Below are 27,645 nucleotides of genomic sequence, written 5' to 3'. Positions count from 1 at the left end.
GAACATAGAAAAATCCTCCGAAAACTGGTGGAGGAAAAAAAAATTACTACCGAAACAGGGAAACATTCTGGCGGGGAAAAAAAGGTACAAGAAAATCCTCGAATCAGTGCTCTGAAACTGAATGCAATGCTCGAACGTTTTTCAGAAAAAACCATTTCCGCCGAAGCGAAACGAGTACATGTTCTTTGAAGACATTTTCACGATGGTCACGTACCGATGAAACCTATATTGTCAATATTGTTAAACACTTCGAATTTTTCCAGAACACGTGGCAGGAGTCAGTTTGATTTCCTCTAGGTTGCTCTTCGATGAAAGCGAATTTCGTAATGGAGGAGCGGATGGTTACGTAAAAACATGGAGGAAGCACAAAGTAGAGAATTATTGAATTGGTCCGTCTGTAACATTCGGTTTTTGCGCTCTTGAGGGCTCGTTATATGCTCGTGGTTCCTAGTAGCTTATTTTTCGTTTTATTAAAGATGAGTGGAAGTAGAGGAACACGAAACTCTGTTGCTTTAAATCATTCAAAAATATGGTGTATGAAGCAGTGACCTTATAACGAAAGAAATTAAATCACACGTTAATGGCTTATTTTTCGTCTTGTGAAAAATGTGGCGGTGACTCGGGAAACATGAAGCTTGTTTGGTTTGAAAATTCCAAGGTATAATATATACAGCAACGAGCTTATAGACAAAAAAACTGTATTATAATTAGTTTGCTTTAGGTCTCGTTTAATGGGAAAAGGTAAAAAGCTATACGATAATTAAAATGACAAATTTTGAAGAAAAAATGCGAAAAATAACATCCACTTACGCTACCAGTATACCTATGTATATAAGTTTAAAATCATTTTCTAAATTGAGAAAGCAGCCATTAGAGACTAATTTATTCCTCTATAATATTACCAAAAATGAAGTGACTCAAAGCTCCTAGTCAACAGTATATAATAATTCAAAGAAAAATTTCCTGACTACTTACAAAGAACAAACTTCAAAGAAAATTGTTCATCAAATTTTCAAAAGAAATAGTATTCCTTTAAACCTCCATGTTCAAATTTGAACGTCAATCAAGATCCCACAAAAGCTCCTCCCTATTAATATCAATACTCAATCACGCGCAGAACTCGTACGTTCTAAACGTTCCAAAGTGTCGGCGAGCTTATATCGAGAGGCAGTTATATAGCCGAACGACGAGTGGGCAAGGGGCGAAATCAAACGGCGAAAGGAAGGATCGTGAGCAGCGAACGTCGAGGAGTGCTTTAAGTCGTGGAAAATTGTTAGCAGAGTATCGCAGCGTTCGCTTACTCGGCTCTTGTCATTTTTACGATTTAGACGAGCGTATACACCGTCTTATCAAGCATCTCTTGACATTTCGTTCGTTAACAACGTGTCCTTCTGATTTTTCTATTTTCCGTCTAGCAGACCCCGGGAAATTACACATTCCGCGTGGCTTTATCTGCCCCCCTCCCTCGACCCCTCTTCCACCCTTTTGTTCCTCCTTTTTTTTTCCTTTTTTTTTTTTTCAGAAGAACATGAAAACGCACGAGCAGATAGCCTTGGCCCATACCTTTGCCCGTGTGTCGGCCACCGTACCCACTGGTTACCCTGGAAACGGTATCGATTTCAACCCTCAGCTATGCAGTAGAAACCAGCGGCACACCATGGGGGTCTCTTCGTCTCGAGTTTCGACAAGGGAGCCCGTTTAAACTACCCGATTACAGCAGCCTCCATCTCTATTATCCTTTCGTGTTTCGTTTCGCCTGATTCGCAAAATCGGCCCATTTTCGAACGTCAAAGACGCAGACGTTGGGGGATTACTCAGGGAATTTTTCGCCACCCTTCGTCGACCACCCTTTTGGCCACGGTTCATCTGTGGTGTATTAATTCTTCTTTTTTGGTTCAGAGAGAAGCCATGGGTTCATTGGGAAATTGTGAAAAGTTGGAATTGGAAGTTTAGTCGCTGTTCTTTTTTTTTTTCTAATTCTGGTATAATTTATTGTAGTATTTGCTCGATGTAGAGGGTTCTATGAAGGCAGAGGGTTTATAGAGAGGGAGGGGTGTGTTTTTTAAATTTGTTCATGGGTTAGTCAGTTCTTTTTCGTATGGTGGAGGATTGAATGAGAGGAAATGAGAGAATTTTAAGAAATGAGAGGGGTAGTGACGAATTTATAACGAGAAAGGACTGGGATTATGATAATATAGGGTTTTCGGAGTTTGAAGTTAGAGGGAATGCACTTGAAATTTAAATTTCAAGAGAAAGTTGATTTCTGTTTTGTTACAGTAATTCCTATCAACATCCGTTTAAATCGTACAATTTTAGAGGTATATTATTAAAGTATGGAACACTGTAAAATTGATATTGAAATTTCGAATGAGAATATCTTGGTTCTTTAAGGAAAAAAGTATCAAAATATACTATTCTATCAATCCTTCTAAGTATTTGAAAAATACCATCAGGTTTATTCTCCATCTTTTCTAGACAAAATTAGAAAATTTTCCAAAAAGAAGAAGTAATACCAGCACCACAGGGACCTAAAATTAACATAGTTCTACATAGATATAAAACGATACACATATATCCATGTAGGTATATAATAAAATTCCTTTTTAAACCATAAAAATTAATTTCGATACGAAACGAACATATTCATTTTCTTCATGCATCACTTCCTCAAAATACTTTTCTAAGCCACTATGAAAAACACCATTGTCTCTTTATTCAAGTTTCTACATGAAAAATACTGCTAGTTATCAATACTCATTTAATAAATTACTGTATAATAGTGACCAAATCTTACGAATCCTTGCTTTTACAATCTTGTAACATATTATTACACGCTATCGTAAACAACAAGTAATAAAATTGAATCGGTCACATCGACTCAGTAATCGTGAAACATCGTCTCCTTATGTTTTTCGTTCCTCCTCGACTTCGTACAGTCCGCAAAGTTTATTAGCTGGCACTGCTTTATCTGAAACACGAAACGAACAGTTAACACAGTAAACGTTTCAAGCCATAATTAACGAAACGCCAAGCTCGGTATGAAACGGTTAGATAGTATTGCGTGAAATCCACTGCTCAGTCCGTGGAACGAAAATTGCACGAGAACAATTAGCGTACCGATCATCTTCGGGTACGCCAGATTAAGGTTGTTCATTATGTCAACAAATTCATTTAGAGATTTGGTTAATCTCGGATTAAAGGCCTTCTCCTCGGCCACCGTGGTTACTGTTCGACCATTGTAATCGTGGGCTGGGTAGAGTTTGTAATTCGACGGCAACGTAAAGATTTTCGTGTGGACCGACTTGTACAAAACTTCTGGGGAGCCACCCTGCGATACAGAAATTACCAGGATTAAGAAACTCGCGAGTTATAGCACTGCCTTGCGACTGTTGCGTTAGTAGGCGTTTACTGTTCGAGTAATCCTTCAGATTTTCGTTTACGCTAGGGAATTCGAGAACCAAAGGGAGCACAGTTTTATTGTGGTCAAAAGAAGCTTAACATTGGTATTATTTTTTTTTTTTTTTGATAATAAAAACAACCCTTCTCACGATCTGTGATTTTATTTGTAAGAATATATTCTAATTAATAGTGTAACTTATACCTTTAAAAATGTAAATATGATGAATATTTTATTAAAAAATAATTTTCTATATAGAACAAGGACTGAAGATCCTATAATATTTATTTATTTTGTTTCTTTAATATAAATGAAAATTGAGAAGGGCCATTTTTATAAGTAGGAGTTCCTTCTTTAATTTAGTACTGGATCTTATACATCATGTTGGTACTATTGATTCTTTAAGGGGATTTCCTGAAATCTGTGATACTGAATAAATTATACACGCTATTGGAAATATTTGTTACTTTACGTGAATATTTAATTTGATATTTCTTATGCAGTACTTAATATTAAGTACTTGAGAAGATACACGTATAATTAAAGTAGATAGAAACTTATAATAGAAATGTATAGCTCTATGCCTTAGCCAAATTAATGTTAAATATAGTATCTTTGTTGATTATAACTTCGAAACTTTCTTTTGACCAGCATTGTACACTCTAATCTTGAAAAATATACACCACCTTATCACTCCTAAATGAACGTTCACTTATCCCGAAAAAATATGACATACCTCTTCAGCCTTCATTCAAAAATTTTTAAAAATTTAATACAATAAAGAAAGAAAAAAGAAAACTGTTTTAAACTATAAAATAATTTTCAATAAAAAAAGATTCTCTTTGGAGAACTAACTTTTCTGTTCAAATTTTATTTCGTTTTATTTTTCCTAAAAGAATAGCGCAATTTTTAAAAGGTCCAGAATAATGGAACGTTGATTGAAAGAATTTTTACACGTCGTTTAGCCCGTAAAAAATTAAAACTACTAAATAAGTAATGATTTTTAGTGTGCTGGAGCTACCGCGTAGAATATCGAACCAGCACAATTTTACGTCAGCGCTTCTCACCGCCTGATTTTAGGATTGGATGTTTAATATTACCCTCCTGACGTTCGATAAATTATTAACTGCGCAAACGCGATTTTTAGAGTACACGATTGCGTCAATGAAATGTTGTGTGAGCAAGCGAGTACGAGGAAAGATTGTGACCTGCAGCGGGATTTCTGTCACTCAAACCTTCGTTTATTCAAATGCTTTATTTACTATGTTACCGTACTATTCATTCAAGTAAATTACTTTCTTATAAAAAATTCGTTTTTTTCCTGAAATAGTCTTTCTTATAACTATTAATATTAATTTTACATATATGAATATTGCAAAATTTCGAAAAATCTACAATTAGGAAAGTAACCTAAGCAAACAATTTTAAAAATTGAATCATCACTTATTTTGTAAATTAAATCAATGCAATACTAAATAAGTGATAAACTAAACTTTTTTACATTTTTTTTAGTTAAATCACTTCCGTAATTTGTGGCATAATTAACAACATCAATATTTTCATTTATAACTTTATTTTCTCAAATAAAATAGAAAAAATTGAAAACTATAATTTCTGATTATTATGGTTATTATGAATTCCACTTTGTAAAATTTTGTTAAATATTGTGCAATTTAATTGACGAAATTACATAAAACAAATAGATTAAAAATGATCGTTTCTTTATGTTATTCTTCATTCTATTTGCTGCTGTTTCTGTAAGTTAAGATGTTCCCCATGAGATAAGTGAACGTTGTATTATCTACAGATTTTCTTATCCAAATAATAATGGCTGTCTATTAATTTAGGAAAATGAGGTTCTACTTTATAAAATGAATAGAGAATTTATCTTCATAATCTTTATGAATCGCTTTTATCAGAGGAGAACACTTTTTCATTTTAATACGAACCTGAAAGTCGGTTCTACCACATCCGCGTATTAAAAGTGCATCACCCGTGAATGCAATGCCTTGCTGGTCGCAGACATAAGTAACACAACCTGGAGTGACAGAGAACAAACAAAAATCGTAGATAAAATGTATGATGAACTTTCAGTGATTTCAAACACTTTTTCATTTTACTTTAAAATTAGTCCTAGTTCTACGTTTCGAATTTCTCGAACGAAAAATTATTTTTCATCTCTGTGAGTCTCTGCTCGCTGCAAGCTCTCATGGCGAGACCTATTCAATCAACGATAATCCAATATGCAGCAAATTTCGAGTACTGTTTTTAATATCTGCCACGTACCGAAAGTTTAAAATATTTCATGGAAATGTAATATAATATTCAGGGTAATTTAATATGATTTGATAGCCAAAGAAATTCGAAGTGTTTTAGTGTTGTACTTCATCGATCCATGTCTCTGGTGCCTACTTGGATTATTGTCAAGATAGCAGGACATGTGAAGCTTGAAGAAACTCTGATCAAATGTAAGAGAAAATGAGATTTGTAATATTCCAGTAAAATAGGGAAGAGGGGTAGATTTGTTGGAATATTTCTTGAGACGAAACAGATGGGGACTTTCTCTAAAAAATGTACGCTTCAAGAAGATAAACTATCCTTGGGAATATCCACAAAAAGAAGACCTCGCAAGTGTTCTACAGTTTAAAATGTGCAATTTATAATAGAACAAGTGAGCTCAATACCGAAATTCTAAAACTAAAATTTGTTTTGTTTTTGAACATTTTCCTGAAAAATTTCATCAATTTTGAAAAGTGTACTCGAAGCATTTAGGTAGATTGAAATTTTTGTTTTATCATAGGACACCCTATCATTTTACCTTTATGTAATTGGTAGTGGATGAGACCCTACCGAATTGTACGTATTTTTACATCACCAATACAACACGCGTTGATATTTGATCACTATTGATGCTACTCTTTAGTTATGTCGCCTAAATACAGACTTATTCAACAAATTCGCTATTCCTGAATGGTTTACTAGTCTTTGATATTTAATCTTTAATTAACTGCTTGCTTCATTAGCGAACGTACTGCATGGTTTACCGAGCCCATTTTTAGAAAATTTTTAACATAGGAAGTAATTATTTTAACGAGTTAGAGATAATTTATAGTGTATTTAAAATTTAGACCTGTCGAATTCATAAATTTTACCATATGTAAATAATTAAGAATTTTAATATAACTTTCAAATAGTTCTGTGTGTTCATTTTCTCTAAGAATAAAGAAAATAGGATAACGAAGCTGGAAAATAGAAAATAATGGAACAATGTACCTACTTAAAAATATAGTTAGCTTTCTAGCTACTTTGGCTAGAGGAAAGGAATATGTACTTAGCTTTCATTATTTTTTAGTGGGCCAACTGTAACAAACGATTTGAACATCCGTCTATTATTCACAATTTTTCGTTTGTATAATATACTCTTATAAATGAAGGAAAATAAGTACTTCATTAAACAAACAAGTCCCAATTATAAGAAATTACATTAATTTTGCAATTCTATTGAAATAACAAATATTGCAGTCATTACTGAAGCCATTAATTTCAAATTAGGAAGAACTCTGTTAATTTTCTAATGAGTAATTAACCATTCGTCAGCAACCACAAGCTCGTAATTATCAGAATTTTTCTGACGGATACAGGGTGTCCAAGCTGAAACAGGTGAACTAAATATTTCTTCTCTTTTCTAATAACCCACAAAAATCCAAGAAAAACAAAGAAATGATCCTACTATATCACAGAGACATTTTAAAAACGTCTTAAAGACATCCAGTAAAATTCAATCCAAAAATTTCCCAAAAATATAAACTCCACTCCAACATAAATCACTTCCCTCTGTATCACTGTACATACATAAAAGCTCCAACAAAATGAAGTAATATCTAACAATTTCACGGCGTGCCAAGAACTGAAATTTATTTCCCAAACATAAATAAAATCGATATTAAATCCTTTCTAACTGTCCTGTACTTCCTCCATCCATTAACATTCCCATCGATATACCCACACCGCCCCTAATTAGCATTCTTATGTCACAAACATTCTCAATGCCGCGGTACCTGACCTTCAGTGTGCCCAGGCGTAGGTAGGACGCGCAGTTGGTGCCTGCCAAACTTGACTTGGTCGTCTGGATCCAGATGCAAATCGGCCTTAGCGCCGCTGGTACGTGATATCACTGACAGGCAGCCAGGTAACAACGACTTCAGCCTTCCGGTTCCGGTGATATGATCAGCGTGCATATGCGTATTCACTGGAAAACGTACGCTCATTAATTCCGTCGCTCCTCCGCCGACCAGGCCTCAAAATGAACATTTTCGGCGAGGTACCGATGGTACTTCATCATTCAAAGCGCCTAAATATTTTCATTAATTTGAAGGAGGGACCAGCGGCGAACGAGCGCCATTTTGCTAATTACGTTTTACGCCGAACGCCCCACCTCCTTCGAGCGCATTGAAGACGCGAAAGGGTGAAAAGAGAACGTGGCCCCAGGATGAAACGAGGGAAACTGGAAATTTGTTGGAGCATTAGTTTCAAGCCCGGGTCTCTCATACGTTCGCGGGATTGTATAATATGTATTAATGCTCGGCGACTTCCACGCGCGCCTTTTTCTCTATAAATTGAAACGAAAGTAATTGAATTATTCCAGAAGACCCTCATCGCGCTTCAACTCGCGCGGAAGACTTCGAGTGGCAATTTGAACAATTAAACGTTCGGGTTGCTTAATAACGCTCGTACCTTGCCCGATTATCGAATTATTAACTGGCGCATTTGCGTTCAATAGACATTCTACTCCAGTTAAGAAGTTTTAAGGGGGGGGAACGTTTTTGACCCAGCGCACGACAGATATATCAATGCAGGGAATTAAATCGCTGCTGTCGCTTTATGCATCGTATCATTTTCTCTGCATAATGTAATCAAATTGCAACGATTGATCGTTAATTTAGTTCGTTCGTTTCAATTGAAGCAAATCGGCTGAATAATTGACTTTGAACAAGGACGCTGTGCATAAATAGGAGATAATGCATAGAGATATTATCTATGTGAAATTAGAAATCGTGAGATAGTTAGAAATGCAGGGATTTTTTAGGAAGAATGTATGAAAAACGTAAAATTAATATATATTTTTTAAGTTTCTCGAAATTTAAGTATTTTTGTTTAGTGTAATTTATAGTTGACTAGAAGAAGAGATTTTCTAGAATTTTCTAAATTTCCTAGGATCTAGGATTTCCTAATTTCTTATAAGAGTGAATCTTTTGTTACTCAGCATTGTATAAATGTATTTCATGTACCATAAATTGAAATTTGAAGTAGAGATTATATTTGAATACTACTAAAAATAAGATAAGGTACATATACCTACAGTTTAGGAACACTTGACTCTCTTTTTATCCAAAACGTGTTCATCAATCTTTTTAAGACAATTATATCTAATTATTCTTTATTTAAACACCGACAATTTTAACGTTGAATTTCAATTTTAATGATCGTGTTAAGTTATTTATCATATAATTTTAGTTTTACTTTTTATTTTGAAATTAATTTTTTAAGTTGGTTTTCAAATAACATCATATTTTTCATCGATGAATAGAATACTCTTATTTCCAATTATTTCACGAATTTCATCCTACGTAAATTATGAAAAAAGGTTCGATATATCTACAATCACATAATATTTAACTTACAAGCATATTTTAGAGTTAATCCCAATTCCTCGATAATTTTTTTATCGCGTTCCGCCCACTCAAGGACCGGATCGATTAAGATCGCTGTCTTATCGTTAATATCCGCCAGTAGATAAGTGTATGTGCAGGAAACGGGATCAAACAGCTAAATGTATCAATTAAAAATTATTTTAGAAAACTAATATAAAATAGAAGCACATTAAAGTGATATTCAAAATTCGAACACAAAAATTACACCATTTTCTGAAGATATGTAAAAATTTTCTATATAATTCGTATTTCAAAAATTCGAATTTCAAAAATTTTAAATGCATGGTTATGCGTATTTGAAGTAATAATAAATTTATTTTACTATACAAATGCTAATGATACTGCTTTGAAAAATGGTTTTTCAAATTAAAAACAAAATCACGATAAAATAATTCTTATATCAGAACATAATTAAAAGTTACATAATACCTTTCCAAAAATTGAAAAATTGATTAAATATACCATTAAAACTGAATTATTCTCTGTGTAATTAAATCTTCTCAGAAACAGAACATGTTATCAAACAATCTCGGTATCTCAAACGACGTAAACAAAACTTCGATTCGAAGAAGCCAGAGAAATTTCAAGGCTACTATATAGAATCAATTTATAATTGAAACCAGAAACGAAATATGCATGATACCTATTCATAAATAAATACATTACTGTATATCTCTATAATGAAATAAAATTTACATTTCTTTAAATATACTTTTACCACTAAATATAATTTATAATATAAAATTGCTATAAAAGCATCAAACTAATTTAGAATGAAACTGTTGCGGAAAAGTGACCTAGATTACACAGAAATCATTAAAAAATATAAGTCCAGCAAAGATAATCATTTGAATTCGCTGCTACGCAGCCTTACTACTAGATGCCACTGTACACATGATATAATGAACTATATATACTATATACGAACATGTATGGTTGTGTTAGCACGCAACTACGATCTATTGACTCACCTGACGAAAGAGGAAATCTTGTGAGAAAGGAATCGGTACCGTTAACGCTGTCATTACTGCGTAATTTCGTTTACTATCTAAATTCAAATTAATCTTAACAGACGGTAATCTTATAAACTGCTGGCAAATCTTTCTGAATAGAACACTCATATTGGAAATACAGCTGTACTTTTTAGGTAATAGTAGTACACATGCTGACTGTCACTTTTCGTTCGGTAGCACTGACGCAAGTGACGTTTACCAGTATCAAACCTAAGGGGCCAAGGGGGGCAATTATCTTGGTGCCAATCATGTCATCAAGCGCAATCAACATATTGTAACATATGTAATATTACAGATTTCATGCACCATAAATCTAATAAAGAACGTTCGTGCATCCATATTGCTATGAATATGCATAAGATTAATTTCTAATTCTCGATTTCTCTCACATTAACTGAAAATATTGAATTGGAATTGTAGACGTTACGAAAATAAAATATGAGTTACATATTGGGTCATTAATTATGCTTTAAGGGTTATTTGATAATAATATTTGTAACAAAAGTGGCCTATTAAGCTCGAAAGATTTAATCATCGAGTCTCTGATCTAGATAATAGTATTTCATGACCGTTTCCTGCTGCTACTGCCATCTTGTAAATTGCTTCTCATGCCATCTGAATTTCTCTCTTTCCGGTTAGCTTTCGAGCAAAGGTGTGTATTTTCGGCAGTTTTGTGTAAAACTTGCTACTTTAATGTAAAAAAGAGTATTACATATTGTGACACAAAGGTGTGAACGATACTTATGTGTTATTCATACATATTTTTCAATACGTGACGTACTTTATTATAGCATTCGAGTAATTGTTGTGGCTAATGCACGTGTATCGAACGAGACACAAACTTTGTGTTTACTACACTGTTTTATTTTATATATTTGTTCCAGATGCCTTCTGTAACATTGAAAGACGTTGACCAACACAAGTTCGTCAAGGCTTTTGCCGCGTTCTTGAAAAAGTGAGTAACTGCTTGTGTGTAAACGCACCTAACCTCAACTAGGCTACAGTATGCAATAGTTTTGTCTAACGACAATAATCTTTATGATATTATGTATAAGTACTGTAATTTATGTTAAGAATAATATATTAATTTATTTTAAATTTTAGGACAGGCAAAATGCGAGTCCCTGAATGGGTAGACATCGTGAAGTCTGCTCGTTTCAAGGAACTGGCCCCATACGATCCAGACTGGTACTACATCAGATGTGCTGCATTGGTACGACACATCTACATCCGTAGTCCAATTGGTGTCGGAGCAGTGACAAAAATTTTTGGTGGACGCAAGCGTAATGGAACCCATCCAAGCCACTTCTGCAGGTCCGCAGGTGGTGTAGCTCGTAGAGCTCTTCAAAGCTTGGAGCAACTGAAGCTCATTGAGAAGGCACCTCTTGGTGGTCGCAAACTCACCAGTCAAGGTCGTAGAGATTTAGATCGCATTGCGGCACAGGTCAAAGCGAAAAGCAAAAAACAACTTAAAATGCAAGAGACGCTTGTTCTATAATCATTCTGTTTGTGTAATAAAAACGAAAAACTCATACATCTTTGACTTAAGTTTTATCTGAACCTTCATTATTCGGTAGAAAATTCGATCGAAGTAATCATTTTTGACATTTATAATAGAAACCACTCTTAGTATTTTTGCAATTGTAGATGAAATACAATTACAAGCTAAGATTCGAGCATTGAAGAATAAAATTTCTGAAGTTTAAGGCCGAATAGGAATTTTGCTTCGTTCTGGTAGGAAGTTTATATGGAGAAACACGAATTTCAAGGCTCATGTAATTAGCGAAAGTACACATAAAGTTTGTCTTGAATAATTTGAAGGTATGATAAACGCAGCCACGAACTTATACAGTTACGTCAACTTAATGATTACGACTCTAGTGTAATATGTACCCGTTATAAGCTTGTCACTGTTTTTCCTTTTCTTCTAAAAAAATCACTGTATTTTGAGTATCACTTCATCGAGCGAAGAATAATTAAAATATTCTATCGCATTATTCGATAGAATTATCGAAATTTTGTTTATATATTTATTCTCTATGTTCTTGCGAAAAGTATAAGCTACTTAATTTGAGAAAATATTAGAAATATAAAAATATTTTGTTAAACTTCGAGGAATATATTACAATAGAATATAAATTTTTGATTTTGTGCTTAATATTTGGGTGAAACACTTTGAATTTTTAAGGAAATTAAAAGTTCAAGATTTTGAAACGCTTGAATTTCGCGAGAAGTGTGTCTGACTTAGGACTCATTCTACTGTCGTCTTGAAGTAGTCAAGTCAATGAAGTCGGACACTGCGGTCAGTAGAATAAGTCTCGAGTTGGACACATCTCGCGCAAATTTTAGGCGTTTTCTAAATAATTAATAACTCTGGAACAAAGCTTTAAATGCTATTTTCTCATCCTTGATGTTCGCTCCCTTTTGACACGTAGAATCATCCCTTAAAATTTCTGAGGTTAAAAATTCTGCCTAATTTCCTTAATTTTAATCCAAAGAACAATACATGTTTGGAATTCAAACACAAATTGAATAATCCCTCGCGAACAGATTCATTATTTACTCGCTCCATGCAGCATTGCTTCTGCAGCTCCCTCTGTAGTCTCTGCTAAACATAATTTCGAGACTCATTACTATTTAACAATCAATAAACTTATACAAAATAAAAAATACGGCGAGCAATTCACAGATTAGTAATTCTCTTTTATGCAAGTAAAGCAAAGTACGAGAATCTAAACTCTCTAATCTACAAATCCATAAAAAGTAAATACCCTATATTTCAAGTCTGTTCATAACAGTCACAATCTACTTATCTCCCAATTCCCAAATCAACGCCCAATCTTTAACTATATAAAACCGACGACCCAAAAAGAACAATTTTCAATAAAACAATTACACAATACTTCCTTGCTATAGTCTCGCTACTATATTTCTTATAATATAAAATTACTTCTACCAGGGGAGTTGTATTTGCTCTCATTGTCAATGCCTCACAGAACCAAAGTGAAACACTGAGCGCGAATAAATTTCGTAAATCTGTCACGTTATAAAATCGCCATCGAGCATCGAGCCTATATCGAGAAAACACTCAACCAACTCCCCTCGAGATGCCGCCACAGTACCCTCCTCCACTCGGCGCTCTCCCTTCGCACCTCATCCTCAATGGTGAAGGTCCCAACGCCCGCAGCGCCGCCTCAGTGGAACTTCGACCGTGGAGGAAAGCGTTTCGAGCAGGGACCAGGTTGATTTTGGATCGAGCGGCGAGTAGGTGCAAATCCCGTGGTTCTGGGACGTAGCCGCGTACGCGCGTGAAAGTGTGTATGCATCGCGGTCCGCTCGGGGCGGAAAACCAGAGGACGAAATATGTTTCCTCGCGGCCAGTGGGGGAAACTCCTCGGGTCCGAGATGTTAGGGAAATAATCGTGTCGCGCAAGTGTCTCTCGCTGGCAGAGAAGACAGACCCGTGCTGTACTCGCTTTCTCTCTCTCTCTCTCTCCGTCCCCTTCCTCTCTCACTCTCACGCTCGCGCCGTCCAACCCCCTTTCCTCTCCCCTCCCCCTCTCTGCGTCTCGTTCCCCTGGCCCCTTTCCTCCCTCTCCCCTTCCCCGAAGCGATCGTCGTTCCTCTCTGGGTCCGTTGGTCGCACCGGGACGACGTTTACCGTGCGTCACGGGAAACGGCACTGGGAGGAGACAGAAGGTGACAGCCCTCCCGCGGAATTTATGGTGGGCACGGGAGAAACGGTGAAGTGAGTGGTGTCCATCAGTGAAGTGAGGTGCGACGGCACGAGCGGCCGCCAGATCGGTAAAGGTGCACAAGGGGCTGGTCACCATTCGGGCCAATATAGGCGGAAAGAGGGAAAAAATGCCGGGCCTGATCGCCGTCAGCGAGTTCGTCGAGGAGACGAGGGAGGACTACAACTCGCCAACCACCTCCACCTTCGTCTCGCGGATGCCACAATGCAGGCAGACGATCACGTCCCTCGAGGAGGTAACGCGACCGTTTACGTTCGTACGTGCCCAGGAGTTCGCGGCGTGGTTGCTCGAGGGAGGCGAATCGATTAGCGTTTTCTTAACAGCATAGCGTCGCACAGTTACCCACTTCGCGCGAACCACGGGCAACCTCGACGTCGGTGCCTGTCGAACGCGTGCTACGATGCGTGGGCGTTCCGCGGACCGAACCGCGAGCCACCGACGTGCAGCACGATCGGTCGGGAGATGCGTGGACAGACCACGGCGGGATAGAGCGATTCGGTGAAACAGCGGGGTATGGGTCCTTCGCGATTGGAACGATCGACTTTGGGGTGAGAAAACGGGGACCCAGGTACGAACCAATGTATGTTTTCGTGAGTCCTTCCAATTCGGAGCCCAGGAGCTGCAGGAGGGATGTGATCATTGGTACAGCATTGTCAATTAAGCACGCAGGAGCTAGTTATGGAAAAATTGCTAGAACTCATCATTTAACATCTACTTTACTGACATGTTATACCGTTTTTCTGTGTTAGTTTCTTTACGATTTGTAATGTTTGATTAATTATTAATACTGTACTGATGATAATAAATTGTTGAGTAATGGATCCTGTAGAGTTAAGACTTGTTTACCCCTTTTGCTAACTCTGGAGCCCTGGATTGGTGGGAATTAGGAATAAATTTGTTGGTTCGAACCTGGGTCCCAGTTGGCCATCGCAATGCCAATTGTTAAAAGTGTGAAGGACCGATACCCTGCTGTTTTACTGGAATCGCTGTATCCCGCTGTTGAGTATACTGTGCAGAACTGGGGAGGTTGCACCTGAGACACAGGTGGATGTAGTAGGAGTTTTTGGGGATGTAGGGGATACGTCGATTGAATTAGTAGTTAGGACCACTTTGGCTGATAATGTACTAGGAACTAATCCTAGTCCCATCACTAGATGGGAGTTCGAATCCTAGCTTCCAAGGGATTCGATGTTTTTCGAGACTGTGAAGATTTGAAGCACTTCGAACATGATTTGAAGTTTAACAGTCTTGAATGTCTTGAAAGACAACTCCATTTTGTCAAACAGTCTCTAGTGGTTTATGTTAATAGTGCTGTTTAGACTTAGACAGAAATTGTATATTGGAAATGCTTCTAGGATATTCAATTACTACCCAGCTCCCAAGACCTATTGAATATTTTACAACTTTTAAAAGTATGAAGAGTTTCAAGACACCAAAACTTCTAAGAATTTCAAGACTCAAGACCTACCATAAATTCAAGATTTTCTAGAGTTCTAAGCTTCGAAACACGTTCGAAACACGTTCGAAACGATTCGAATTTTTCGTCATGTGTCCAGATTCGAAACGATTCAAAGTGTTTTAGTTGTCACCATTAACCTAGGACCAAAAATGCATGTGAAATTAGTGGTCCTATCTACAATAACCGAAGTTTTTCTAGATGCAATCTTGCTAGTTCTGTACAGTATCTCTGCTGATGGAAATGCATTGGGTGTACAAGGGCCGAGATTGGCTCTATGTCTCTTCTACTCTTGGTGAAATTTGGGGATTATTGGGTTTCACTAGGACTTTTAGACTGGGATATGGATTTGTGTGAAATTCACAAATTTCCACTACTTTTTTTTTCTTCCTTCAGGATAAACCTAGGCGCACGCGATCGACAATTTCGTCAGTCTAAAGGCTGATTGCAGCTTTAACAGAATTTTAGATATCGATTGTCTTCTTATCTATTCGATAGAGATAGAAAAAGAAGGATTGTTCAGTCTGTAATTCCCTATATTAAATGATCTTGATCTCTCAAATATTCAAGTAGTCATGTGTCTACTTACACAAATGTTCATATTTTTCAATATTGGAGTACACTAGTATTCTAATTTTCGATTGATCAGGTTCTTAAGTGTTCAAATGTGCACAAATATCCCAATGTTCAAATTCTTAAATATCCAACTGTATAAGTACATCAATGTTCAAATTTTTAAATACTCAAATATTCAAATTCTTAAATATTCAACTGTATAAGTATACCAATATTCAAATTTTTAAATACTCAAATATTCAAATTCTTAAATATTCAACTGTATAAGTATACCAATATTCAAATTTTTAAATACTCAAATATTCAAATTCTTAAACATTCAAATCTTCAAATATTCAAATTTCAGTTTCCACAAATCCTTAAAACATTCAACTAACCAAGTATTCCAATTTCCTAAATACATACATTTACACATTAATCATTCGAATATTCAAAGCTCAAACATTTAAAACATTTGTCCCTCTATGCACACAGTGTCTATCGCTTCGATACAGGTTCACTAGTAATCAGTAACCTGTTCAAGGCATGCAAGAAACTCACTTCCATAAGTTCACGCCTTAGCAGCTCGAATTTGCCTTCTCGAAGTCGAGGACAAGCCGAAGTGAAAGAATAGCTCGAAGGGGAACTCTCGAGTGTCCATCGAGCTTGTACCGAGGCAACACTAGACCTCTGTGCTTTCGACCGAGATAGGCGTAACGATTTTTCGGCGTATCGAGCTCGCATCGCCTTTTCCGCGGATGTCCCTGGACGAGTTAGGCGCAACTTTTACCACGGCTCTGGCCTGCATCTTGCTTCCACGTATCGGTGATGTAAATACCCGCACGAAGCTGATACGAAGCTCTCCCATTTCGGGCAATGAGCGCAGGTCGGTCGATGGGGCCCCGCTGCCTTTTCGTGGCCGCGTGATCGCGAGGAATTCTCGATTGCATCGCGGGCATTGAGATCGCCTCGAGTGGAATGTTTATACGGTTCTCGGCCAATCGCGTATCCCCGCTGATCGATGACAGTGTTTTCGTTGCGTTACGTGTGCAGCTCATAACGAGGCGTTACGCAGATTAAGGCGCTCGTGCAACGCTTCGCGGGGATTTCGTGCTAATTAGTGGGGCGCAATCGGATTCGGTGTACTTAGGAATTTGAATAATTTGTGTATTTGAGTTGCGTTCGGGGGACAGGGGTCGATAATAGGATCTACTTGGTATTAAATCCCATTTTCACAGCGATTTATAGATTTATTAGTATATAGGTTGATCTTGGTAGAAGCGGTTTGAAATGTTTAAATACTAAAAATTTCAAATATTCAAATACTGAAATTTTCGAATATTCAAACATTCGAATACTGAAAATCTCAAATATTTAAATATTCAAATACTGAAAATTTCAAATATTCAAATACTGAGAATTTCAAATATTTAAACATTCGAATACTGAAAATCTCAAATATTTAAATATTCAAATACTGAAAATTTCAGATATTCAAAAACTGAAATTTTCGAATATTCCAATACTGAAAATCTCAAATATTTAAATATTCAAATACTGAAAATTTCAAATATTCAAATACTGAAATTTTCGAATATTCAAACATTTGAATACTGAAAATCTCAAATATTTAAATATTCAAATACTGAAAGTTTCAGATATTCAAAGACTGAAATTTTCGAATATTCCAATACTGAAAATCTCAAATATTTAAATATTCAAATACTGAAAATTTCAAATATTCAAATACTGAAATTTTCGAATATTCAAACATTTGAATACTGAAAATCTCAAATATTTAAATATTCAAATACTGAAAGTTTCAGATATTCAAAGACTGAAATTTTCGAATATTTCAATACTGAAAATCTCAAATATTTAAATACTCAAATACTGAAAATTTCGAATATTCAAAGACTGAGAATTTCAAATATTTAAATCTTGAATGCTCCAAATCTTCATACCTAAAAAAGTTCAATTATGTATTCAAATTTTTAAGTATTCCCATTGAAAAATATTCAAATATACACGATTTTATTCCTATTATCAATGTCCTATTTGTTTCAATTTTCGGAGTTATATCTTTTATTTCTCGTGGAGTAAAGTTTATAAGCGCTTTAAAATTACCAGGTGAAATTCAAATCTTCTTGTAATACGCGTAATTCCATCTTTATTTAATTAGTGCAGTAACAGAGTAACGTAACGCGCCACGTGAAATGCGGGACCGAGATTCTCGTTAGGCAGAGAAAAGAAAGAATAGTGTCTCGCTCCATTCTTTCGCACAGATGTAGATAATGGGACTGTTGTAAGAGCAAACCATAATATGCTGACGTAATTATCGGCAAAGAATGTTATTGCGCGAGCCTTTCGTAATTTAGCGGCCATCGTAATACCTGCTGGCTGCACTGTTTGACGGAAACGTACATAAAATGTCAATGAAAGGAGTTTAGTCTGCTTGAAATTGAGACGAATAAGTCGATAGTTATTTTGCTGCATTTTTGGACGAAAAAAGTTGAGTCAAATCTTAAAAAAAAGTAAAAATAAATAATTTTGAAATTATCGATTACGGTAAATGTCTCGATAGTTGACCATGTCCCGATATTTGGACACTAACATTAATTTTATTCAATTTTTGGCTTAAGATCTAGTATATTAAGTATACTTATTTAAAGGTAAAAACTAGTGTCATAAAATAGTGTCCTCAGTTACTTAGACATCGTAAATTAAGTATCAAGATATGCAGTTTTAGGCTTGTTCACTTACTGGGTCATTTGACATCTTAAGCGTTCAAATATTGAAACATTTACCTTAATTGACTATTTCTTTTTACTATATTTATATTCAGGATGATTTAACAAAAACAAGCCGATTGATTGTTATTACATCAATATTAGATTGATATTAGATGAGCTTACAGAGCATAAGAAATGTATATTCGAAATAAATTCATGTGCGGATTCTTGTTTCATAAAAAGCAAAATACGAAAAAAAGAATGAAACTGTGATTCCAAAAATATAATGCAAACAGCGACGAACTTATACTGAGAACATACTCAATATCTACTCTATAGCAGCAGTACTCCAAAACAACAAACAATTCAATAATCTCAAATACTTTTAATAATCTTTAATAAAGTCATTTGCAAATGTTACATGTTTTGATATTTCAAGAAATTTTCCTCCTTTCATTGCTCATTTTTTTCTTATCACTAACCGAAATCGTCGATGAGCTAATGCACCAACGCGCAATATTCTTGCGTCGTTGGAAATTGCTTCGTTACACATGTAACGCGTCCATGCGCATAACCTGAGCTGTCCTCAAATTTATTTTCTATACTCTATTAAATTACAAGCAATTGGCGATAAACCGAATGCTTATCGTTGCGACACCGCTCGTTTGCATATTATCGAGTCGTGGGCGTATTTTGTAACGTGCGCGCAGATAGGGAAGTTCGCGCGGAAACTGTGCCACGCTGCTCGGAAGTAGAATTTATGCAGGGGAATTATTAAAGTTTCTTCTGACAAAGGAAAACTGGGAAAACTGGCCGCGATTTTAAAGTAGATAGCGTGAAAGAGCTGCCTGGGGACGATAACACCGTGTTGTTAGCCGCACTACGTTACAATTAATTAAACACAGTGTTGGTTCGTTATAAAGTCGACGCTGTTTCCTTTAGATATTTCTTGAAATAATTCCTTCATTTTTTTCCCACTTTTGCTTTTAACGAGACACTAAATAATTTATTATGTATTTAGTTCTCTGTACCTCGAACAGTTAGTAATTATTAGTTAATAAGTTACCTCAGTCCCAAATGGTTTAGTATTTAGTTTCATTTAATTGAACGATGGAGAATTTCTTAAGTACCTATAATGAGACAGTAATATACAGAAATAATAATAAAAAATAATCTCATGTATAGGAACAGTAAAAATTATATTTCATAATGTGTAATTATGTTTATAGATCTCATTACTCGCGCTGTTAAAATGTAATAGTGGAAAGTCTAAAAATATAGAAATTATATTTCACGTGTTTCCTAGATTTTATCGTATAAAAATCTAGAAAATTCACAAGTTTCTGTTGCTTTCGTTTGAAATCGATATCGCTGTTGCCTGCACCTATAACGATACTGAATCACTTTTACGGTGCAATTCGACTGATGCTCTTTGGCGAATGACGCTCGACCACTTCCGCTTGCTTTGATGCGCCAGCATCTTCCGGGTCAATTCGTTTCCTCCTTCTCCTTAACGATCCGAAGGAATTTTCAGCAAGGAACGTGAAATAATTTCGCGTGAAACATTTTCTATCGCAAACTCCTGATACACGTTTTGTAACAAGTTTTTCAAATGCAGGATATGAAATATAATTTTGGAACCGTGAAAATTAAGTTTAATAGGAAATAGAGAATTTTCATTTTAGAGAGTTCATTTTGTTATTAATAATAGATAGTTGGCTAGTTGGTAAAACAAAACTGTTTTGGTAATTGTTGTGAATTATGGTGACCTTGAAGTGTATGTAATATATATTTTTTAATTGTTTATTAAATTGAAATTAGATTGAGTGAAGAGTATAACACTTTAATGTATTGTTAGAAATACCTATTTCTGTGAGCGAAAATTTGGAGTAATTTTTGTTATTTAGGAACTACAACTGTTATTCATTATAAGCTCGTTGTTCTATATCTGCTATAGCTTAGATTTATATAAGCAAAAGAGCTTCGAGTTTTGAATATTACAATTATTTTATAATAATGATATAAATTGTCTGAAACTAGATACTATAGAGTATTCTCTCGATATAGACTCATAACTCGTGACAAACTTATATCGTATGAGAGATGTATTTTTTGAGACTCACTTGCCAATAGTTCATTTCGTTTTATCTATAGCTAACTGAAATTCTTTGTACACAAGTGTACACAAAGTGATTAATCTAGTGCCCCAAAAAGCTAGAGTCCCCTCGCTCTACCCAACTGCTAAATAAAAAGCAAATGACTTATTAGACACATGGCCCGTTTGCGTGTCTCTTAATTAATTAGCACCGTGGCCTAGGCGACACATCGGTCAGAAGCGTAGAATGCTAATGTCACGTTCACACTGACGAGCATCTCGCGAATTATGTTCGTCAATAGTGTACACATTTTTAGGGAGCTCCTTAACAGCAAACACAGTTCGCTCAGGAAGCAGTGCACACTGTGTTCCCCTCAAGAGATGACCCCCAGGACGACACAGGGGCAAGAGGAGTCTCTCAATCTGCATGTGCGTGTAGCTGCCATGGCGAATCGTGCGCGAGAACCGAAAATACATGTGAAACTGGGCGTGTCCTATTCCACTCTGACCAATTACACCTGCATACCTTTCGTGGATCATCTCTCGAGCAAAGCATAGTACATCGAAGGCTCTATTCTCGAGCTCACTGCCTGCAACTGTACAAAAGCAGCCCTCGAGCTTAAATCTGGTCACGCTGCTTTCCAATCTGCTTACGAACAGTTCTCTGCAGTGTGGACCCGCCCTAACGCGCCAGCCACGGAATCTGCCTAACCCAGTGTCGTCTTCGTTTACTCTTGACCCTGAGTGGTTGTAAGTCACCCACTTTCCCGCTTTAGCACCGCAACTTACGACACGTTGCGCGACGAAAATTTACGTTCCGCGGCTATTTTCGACGTGGCGCGACCGCGGTCTATTCTCGTTAGTGTCGGCCAGCGGAAGAGCCGAGCGACACCGATCCTCCTCCTCACTGTCTCTCTTTCTCTCGTCTTCTGTTCGCTCTCACGGTTCCGCGCGATTTCCTAGCGCCTCGTTCGCCAGAAATCGGAGTCGAGTGCTTCGTTCCGCGGTCTCGTCGCTGAAACGCGTCACGGAAGTGGATACACGCGAGAGATGGCGCATCCGGGTGCAGACACTACTCGAGAGGATTGATTCCCTTCTGAGACCGCGCTTGGATGTGAGAGTAGGTACAGGAGATGGTTAACAGTTTCGTGAAGAATGATTTATGCTTCGAGCACTTTGCGCCTCGAATAGGGTATTGTCTCGATACAAGCTCGCGTCTTGACATCGGTTGGGACTCTATGGGACATGGGAAAGTTGGTATGGAGGTTCTTTTAACCTGTTAACCGGGGAATAAACTTTTGTTCAACTCGTTTCATAATGGGGACTTTTGTTTTCATAGTTATATTATGACGAAAAATGTTGTCATGCCCATTGCAGTAGTAGTTCGTGTATGACGAAGTATTTCGTCATACCTAGTTAACAGGTTAAGCATTAGGGACTTGAATTTCATTTCTTGGTTTTACGTCAGAGTACAGGGTTTGCTCGATGAGAGCTTGGGATTTTTGTTTAAGTCTAACAAGTAGAAGACTTAGAAAGTAGGAGTTGTGTCTCTGACAATGAGCCTATTTTAGAGTTCGTGACACGTTTTTGAGAAAAATTGTGAGATGATGGTTTTGAGAAGTGAAGAAACCATTGATGAGTTTATAACGAGTAATACTGTATGGGTTTGTTTAGTAATTGATAACCTTCTGGGGGGAAATATTAATTTTATTGTAATTCTTAGGAGTTTTGTGGATACTATGGTATAGTATATACTCGTTATGAGCTCGTTATTGCCTTCTACATAGTTATTAGGAACTATTATACCATTTGGCAAACTGAATACCATCTATTGACACTTATTTCAACATGTTTCATTTGACGTGAATTTCCTTCAGAAATATTAGAAACGTACTGATAACGAGGTGCGAGGTTGTAGCGAGTGCAGACTGTATTAGATTGTTTTGTATAACTATGCAAGTTTCACTGGTTTTAAAAGTGGTTCAGATAAAATGCATGAAGTGATAAGGTTGTCTGATAACATATCTTTTCCTGGTATTTTGCAATACCTGCAAGTTTTTAATACATTTATACATAAATACTTTGCAATATGAGATGTATCTTCAAGTACTCCTTTTTATTTTAAAAAAATATTTATAATATTTAATATATATTAAATTTTATATATATAATAATTTATATAATATATTAAATGTTATAAATATTTTTAATATTTTTAATATTTTTTAATATATAATATTTAATAAATTTTTTTATTTTAAAAAAATATTATAAAAAGTGCCTATGATAATAATAGTATAATTCACACAAGACTAGAATTTCGATGGAGGTACTAACAACTTGTAGAACAATATTGTGTACAATTATTTCTAATTACTATAGTTAATAGTTTCCTGAAGAGAAACTGTCATATTTTGTTAAAATATGACAGCTCAGAATTGCTGTATTATCAAAACCATTTATCAAAAAGACATGTCAGTAATTTCCATTTATCTAAACCGAAAATTGGAACAAAACAAGCTGTAAGCATTGATAACATAGAAGTTACATCAGTTACACATAATCTCTGCTTTCAACTGTATCCCACCATTTTGTTCATTAAAAAACCATCAATTTCCAAGCAGTTACATTTATTGTTCATTCACTTTATTAATGAATTCTTTATTTACTCCTTTAATGTCTTGCTGATGAGTATCTCACTACGTGTATTTATTTAAAGTTGTAATCATGTGAAGATTTTGTAGCAGTCTTATTTCCATACAATACTCTATATTACTCTACGTTTAAGACATAATTGTCTCACGTGATCAGTATCACTCAGTTTCAATTTTGTAGTCGTAATTAGTTTGAAAAAGTAATCGGTGTTGAAACTCGAACACTTATCGAGACAAAATAGTAGGTGCCTATTATTTTCAACACAGAATGATCCAGATTCTACCCTCTTCTACTACCCCCATGGTATGGGATGAAAAGTTTGCCAATGACGTCAAAAAACTCTAGTTCGAGATTCAAATTTTGAGTATTATAAATCAACTATTCTCTTTTAAAAAATTCTCATTTAAAAAAAGAAAAAATCAGGTTTACTATACATCGAATTTCCAATCACAAGAACCAATTACTCTAATAAGAAGAGCCCACGGGCATGGAAATAGCTTTTAGAATAAGACTAGGTATAATTTGTGGTGTCCACATAGTGTAATAAAATCCTCATACCATTCGTGAAAATGAGTTTTCGTTCTTGAGAAATTTCGCTTTAAAGTTCTATCATAAACAACTTGGCCGTAATGAATGCCTTTTAAGACTCCTAAAGACGTACTGATTTGCAACATCAGATATCTCAAAGACGTCTTTTGGACATTTTTGGGACTTTACTGTATACCTCGAAGACGTTTTTAAGACGTCTCTGTACTAAAACTTCAAAGTGAAATTTCTCAAGAACAGAAGCTCATTCTGACGAATAGTATGGGACTCTGAATACACCATGTCCATCCTCCAAATTACACCTACTCTTATTCTAAAAACGATCTCCATGCCCATGGGCTCTCCTAGTCAGCTTCGAAGGTAAAATAATCGAATAATTTTATGCAGCAGTACAGATCGTATTCTCAGTCAGTAAGGTTTCCACTTGGACAGCCCTGCACTTTATCGATTGAAATACTTGAAGGAAGCATGTTGCGTGTGCTTACCCTCAAAGACGGTAGAAGAGGAGTACCGGTAAGCTAATCCCACTGGAGTGAATTCGAACAGCATGCTATTGGATTTTGCGTAACCGGTCGTTTACACGCTGACGATACATTAACACGCTCCAGATCGTTTTTTGATAATTGTTCACACCGCCGCGACACCTTCCGCGACAGTGGACGTCTTTCCTGGATCATTTTCCTGTGTTCTATATTTATGTTTTGTTTATACAGGGTGCTTCACGCGACTGGGCCAGGCTGTAGCTCTTGAACGATAAGAGATAGAAGAAAATTTTATTGGACGAACTTAGACAGTATTGGATGACGCGTATTTCAACATATATGTTTACTTCGAAAGTGGAAACGTTTCAAAGATGGAGTAGTCTCTATTATTTTTTACGAAACTATACATTTTTTGTACACCATCAGATGCTTCTCGTTATCCTCTATAAAAATGTGTTAAGGCACTTGGGTCGAAAATTAATTCATTCAGACGACATTTTAACTTTACTGTTCTCAGTTCATGTTCGACATTGTTGTCTTCGTCATACTCATGGACGTCACGACGCTTCCACTTTCGGAGTAAACACATATGCTGAAGCAGGCATTATGTGATATTGTTTTAGTTTGACTCATGAAATTATTTTCTATCTCTTATCGTTTACGAGCTGTAGCCTGGTCTAGTTGCGTGGAGCACCCTCCATGGGGGGTGGTCCATAAAGCGTGAACATTAAAACCGAATGTGCCATGTAGACATAGTGAAAAGTGTTTATAGAACTGTTTAATCTCCTTAGGAATGTTTTTGAATTAGCTGTTTTTCTGTTTTAATAACTCTTAGCAGAAAATAACTAGGAAATAACTGGATCTAGTTTTTTTACTGGAGTCTGTTCTCAGAGGAAATTTTGCAAATAGTTGGTTATTTGGTTTATGTTATAAATAGAATTTTGAACAATTCAGTTAATGCATTATTATTTCGTTACGAGTTCGTCACTGTTTTTCTCCTTTTTTACAAGCATTTTTTTATTCTTCACTTTGTTTTTTAATGAGATTTAAATGAACCACCAACGCTTATGTCAAGCTTGCTCACAGTGAGCAAATATTCTGCCATTGTCATTAGCTAATAGAACAGTGGAAACAGTGAATGTGTAGGGATGGCATTGATTATTCGAGCCCACATTGTAACGAGAATTATGAAGCACCTTGTATGTTCAGCGCGAGGAGCTAAAAGTGTCGTAGGTTGTTGCCTTTGAAACTGAGAGTCCATTGTCATTGTTGAGGATAAAAAGGATTTTTTAAATAATTCTAGGGATAATTTGTCGTCACTATTTAATATAGGGAAGTGAAGCCTGTTTTTTAGAAGTTTTAGTGAAGATAAGTACCTTACGCAATATGAAATTGTCAATTCTATTGCTCTCCCTTGTTAAAAAGTCAAGACGAGATGCAAAGTGGATTGGTACATAACCAGGATATACGTAACATATTTTTATATTATTTAACTTCGACACATTATGAAAGAACTGACACTATTAATATTGTTTTCATTCATCAACCTCAGTTTCATTTTCTTTACTCTTACTACGTAATTGAGGATTAATAATATACTTTCATGAGTAAAGCAATTACGAGAATTAATTACATTATGAATACATATTGTATTTAAAATAATCACGTAATCCCACGTTATGTTTGCATCATTATATCAGCGAATGAAAGTTATATTTTAAGATAGATATTGATCGTTAAATCATTCAACTTTTTGTTGTATCTGTTACACAAGTTTCTGATGCTGATGACTCACGATATTTATCAGAAACGAGGCTTTCATTAATTATTCATTAATTCATTGACTACTCGTTGAAGCAAGTCGAGAAAACAAAGGTTATGTAAAACTATGTACCACTTATTCTGACTGTTATTTTTCAACGTGATATTTAGTTTCTGTTAAAGATTTTGAAACTTTTTTATTCTTCTTTTTTTAAATAAAAAATATTTTTTAAATCATTTTCTTTATTTCATATGCTCTGAATTTTGTTTTATGTTCTGAAATTATGTTTCTTTGACTTTCTTGGCCATACTTTGATCAAAATGAGTGAAAAATATAACCACAGGACAGACATGTTTCTGAGAAAAGACGATAATTCACTTCTCACTTGATGACTTCTTAAAATAAAGTTAGATGAACTACTACTCAGAACGAACTAATATTTTACCCAACTATGTAGAAAGATGAATGATGAGAATTTATAATTAAAAAAAGAAGATAATTTTTTTCATAAATTTTGGCTTCTGGGATTCTCTTAAAAATCACTGTTTCGAGTCATTGCCTCATTAGTGATTTATATCTAATAAATATCAGTGATCTAAAAAGCGTTTAGCCTCTTGTGCAAGTGTTTTAATAAAATCTTCGGAGAAATTTAATTTAATCACACGGATAAAGGAACACCATTTGGGTTTACGTTTATCCGCGATCATAAATGCCAGTGTCAACCTCGTAAAGGCTCATCAGATAACAGGAAATTTCGCCGCGCAATAAACGCTGATAAAGCAGCAGGCGCAGGATTTCCATTCAGCTGATTCGATTAAAACGCTGATTTCCGCTGGAATGTTTCGCGGAGGTTAAAGTAATATTGAATTTTAACCTATCTCGGTTGAATCACCGCGATGTTCTGTATCAGTCTTGACGATTCGCCGATACAACCTGCCTTTACATATTTGCCAAAGATACATCAGATCTACCTAATACTGTCATCCTTTGTTACATTAACATTTTAATGAAAGAACTTCGTACAAAGTAAAATAGGTATGTTAAGGACTTCAGAAATTTAATTTTCTGAATTTGAAATAATTTGTTCCTTAAAAACATGAAAATCTCGTTTTCATTTACCTAGAGCAATTTTTTATTATCAGTACTGTTAAGTATATTAAATAATTATTCAGTCAATTTTCAACTAAAAAGTAGAAATTGAAGAATTGAAAAAAATTTGAAAGTTAGAGTAGAAAATAAAATTGTACTAAAAGTATAATTTATTATAGAAAAATAAATTCTGAGATTCTATAAATTATTCAAAGGAAATAAATTATATTTGTAATATAATTCTTAAGTCAAAATGAAAACTGTAAGAGTAAAACTGAAATTAAGAAATTTTCTATTAAAGAGAAATCTCACTTATCAAGCATATCTATAGACACTAATAGAATCTACTTGGCACAAGTGTTGTCTCTTCATCTTGAAAATCGTCAGGTGTGCCTGC

The 27,645-nt window shown here is 35.5% G+C and overlaps 3 protein-coding genes across 9 annotated transcripts in view; 2 read left to right on the top strand and 1 right to left on the bottom strand.

Moving 5' to 3' along the window:
• Positions 1–2,686: 2,686 nt before the first annotated feature.
• Positions 2,687–10,324, bottom strand: LOC143187399 (persulfide dioxygenase ETHE1, mitochondrial). Its single transcript, XM_076391629.1, has 6 exons — positions 10,080–10,324; positions 9,079–9,223; positions 7,461–7,646; positions 5,347–5,435; positions 3,118–3,328; positions 2,687–2,968 (listed from the first exon to the last, which is right to left on the bottom strand). The coding sequence occupies exons 1-6, from the start codon at positions 10,227–10,229 to the stop codon at positions 2,904–2,906; spliced, it is 846 nt and encodes a 281-aa protein (XP_076247744.1). The 5' UTR covers positions 10,230–10,324; the 3' UTR covers positions 2,687–2,903.
• Positions 10,325–10,720: 396 nt separating this feature from the next.
• Positions 10,721–11,655, top strand: LOC143186750 (small ribosomal subunit protein eS19). 2 transcript variants are annotated; one of them, XM_076390492.1, is made up of 3 exons: positions 10,721–10,773; positions 11,006–11,076; positions 11,226–11,655. In XM_076390492.1, the coding sequence occupies exons 2-3, from the start codon at positions 11,006–11,008 to the stop codon at positions 11,617–11,619; spliced, it is 465 nt and encodes a 154-aa protein (XP_076246607.1). In that variant the 5' UTR covers positions 10,721–10,773; the 3' UTR covers positions 11,620–11,655. The 2 variants fall into 2 exon arrangements, with proteins under 2 accessions (XP_076246607.1, XP_076246606.1); XM_076390491.1 differs by lacking the exon at positions 10,721–10,773 and adding an exon at positions 10,828–10,849.
• Positions 11,656–13,347: 1,692 nt separating this feature from the next.
• Asap (ArfGAP domain of ASAP) overlaps positions 13,348–27,645 on the top strand; it is a 45,923-nt gene continuing 31,625 nt past the window's right edge. For 3 of the 6 annotated variants that reach the window (XM_076391626.1, XM_076391625.1, XM_076391622.1), the window contains exon 1: positions 24,259–24,428. In XM_076391626.1, the coding sequence (XP_076247741.1) occupies positions 24,297–24,428 (132 nt within the window). In that variant the 5' untranslated portion in view covers positions 24,259–24,296. Of the gene's footprint in view, positions 14,112–21,612; positions 21,835–24,258; positions 24,429–27,645 lie in introns of those variants that run through there. The other 3 variants (XM_076391628.1, XM_076391623.1, XM_076391627.1) reach the window with 2 other exon arrangements.

Source organism: Calliopsis andreniformis, unplaced genomic scaffold (genome assembly GCF_051401765.1).
Source record: "Calliopsis andreniformis isolate RMS-2024a unplaced genomic scaffold, iyCalAndr_principal scaffold0022, whole genome shotgun sequence".
NCBI lineage: Eukaryota > Metazoa > Arthropoda > Insecta > Hymenoptera > Andrenidae > Calliopsis > Calliopsis andreniformis.
This window is presented reverse-complemented; position numbering and strand designations above follow the sequence as displayed.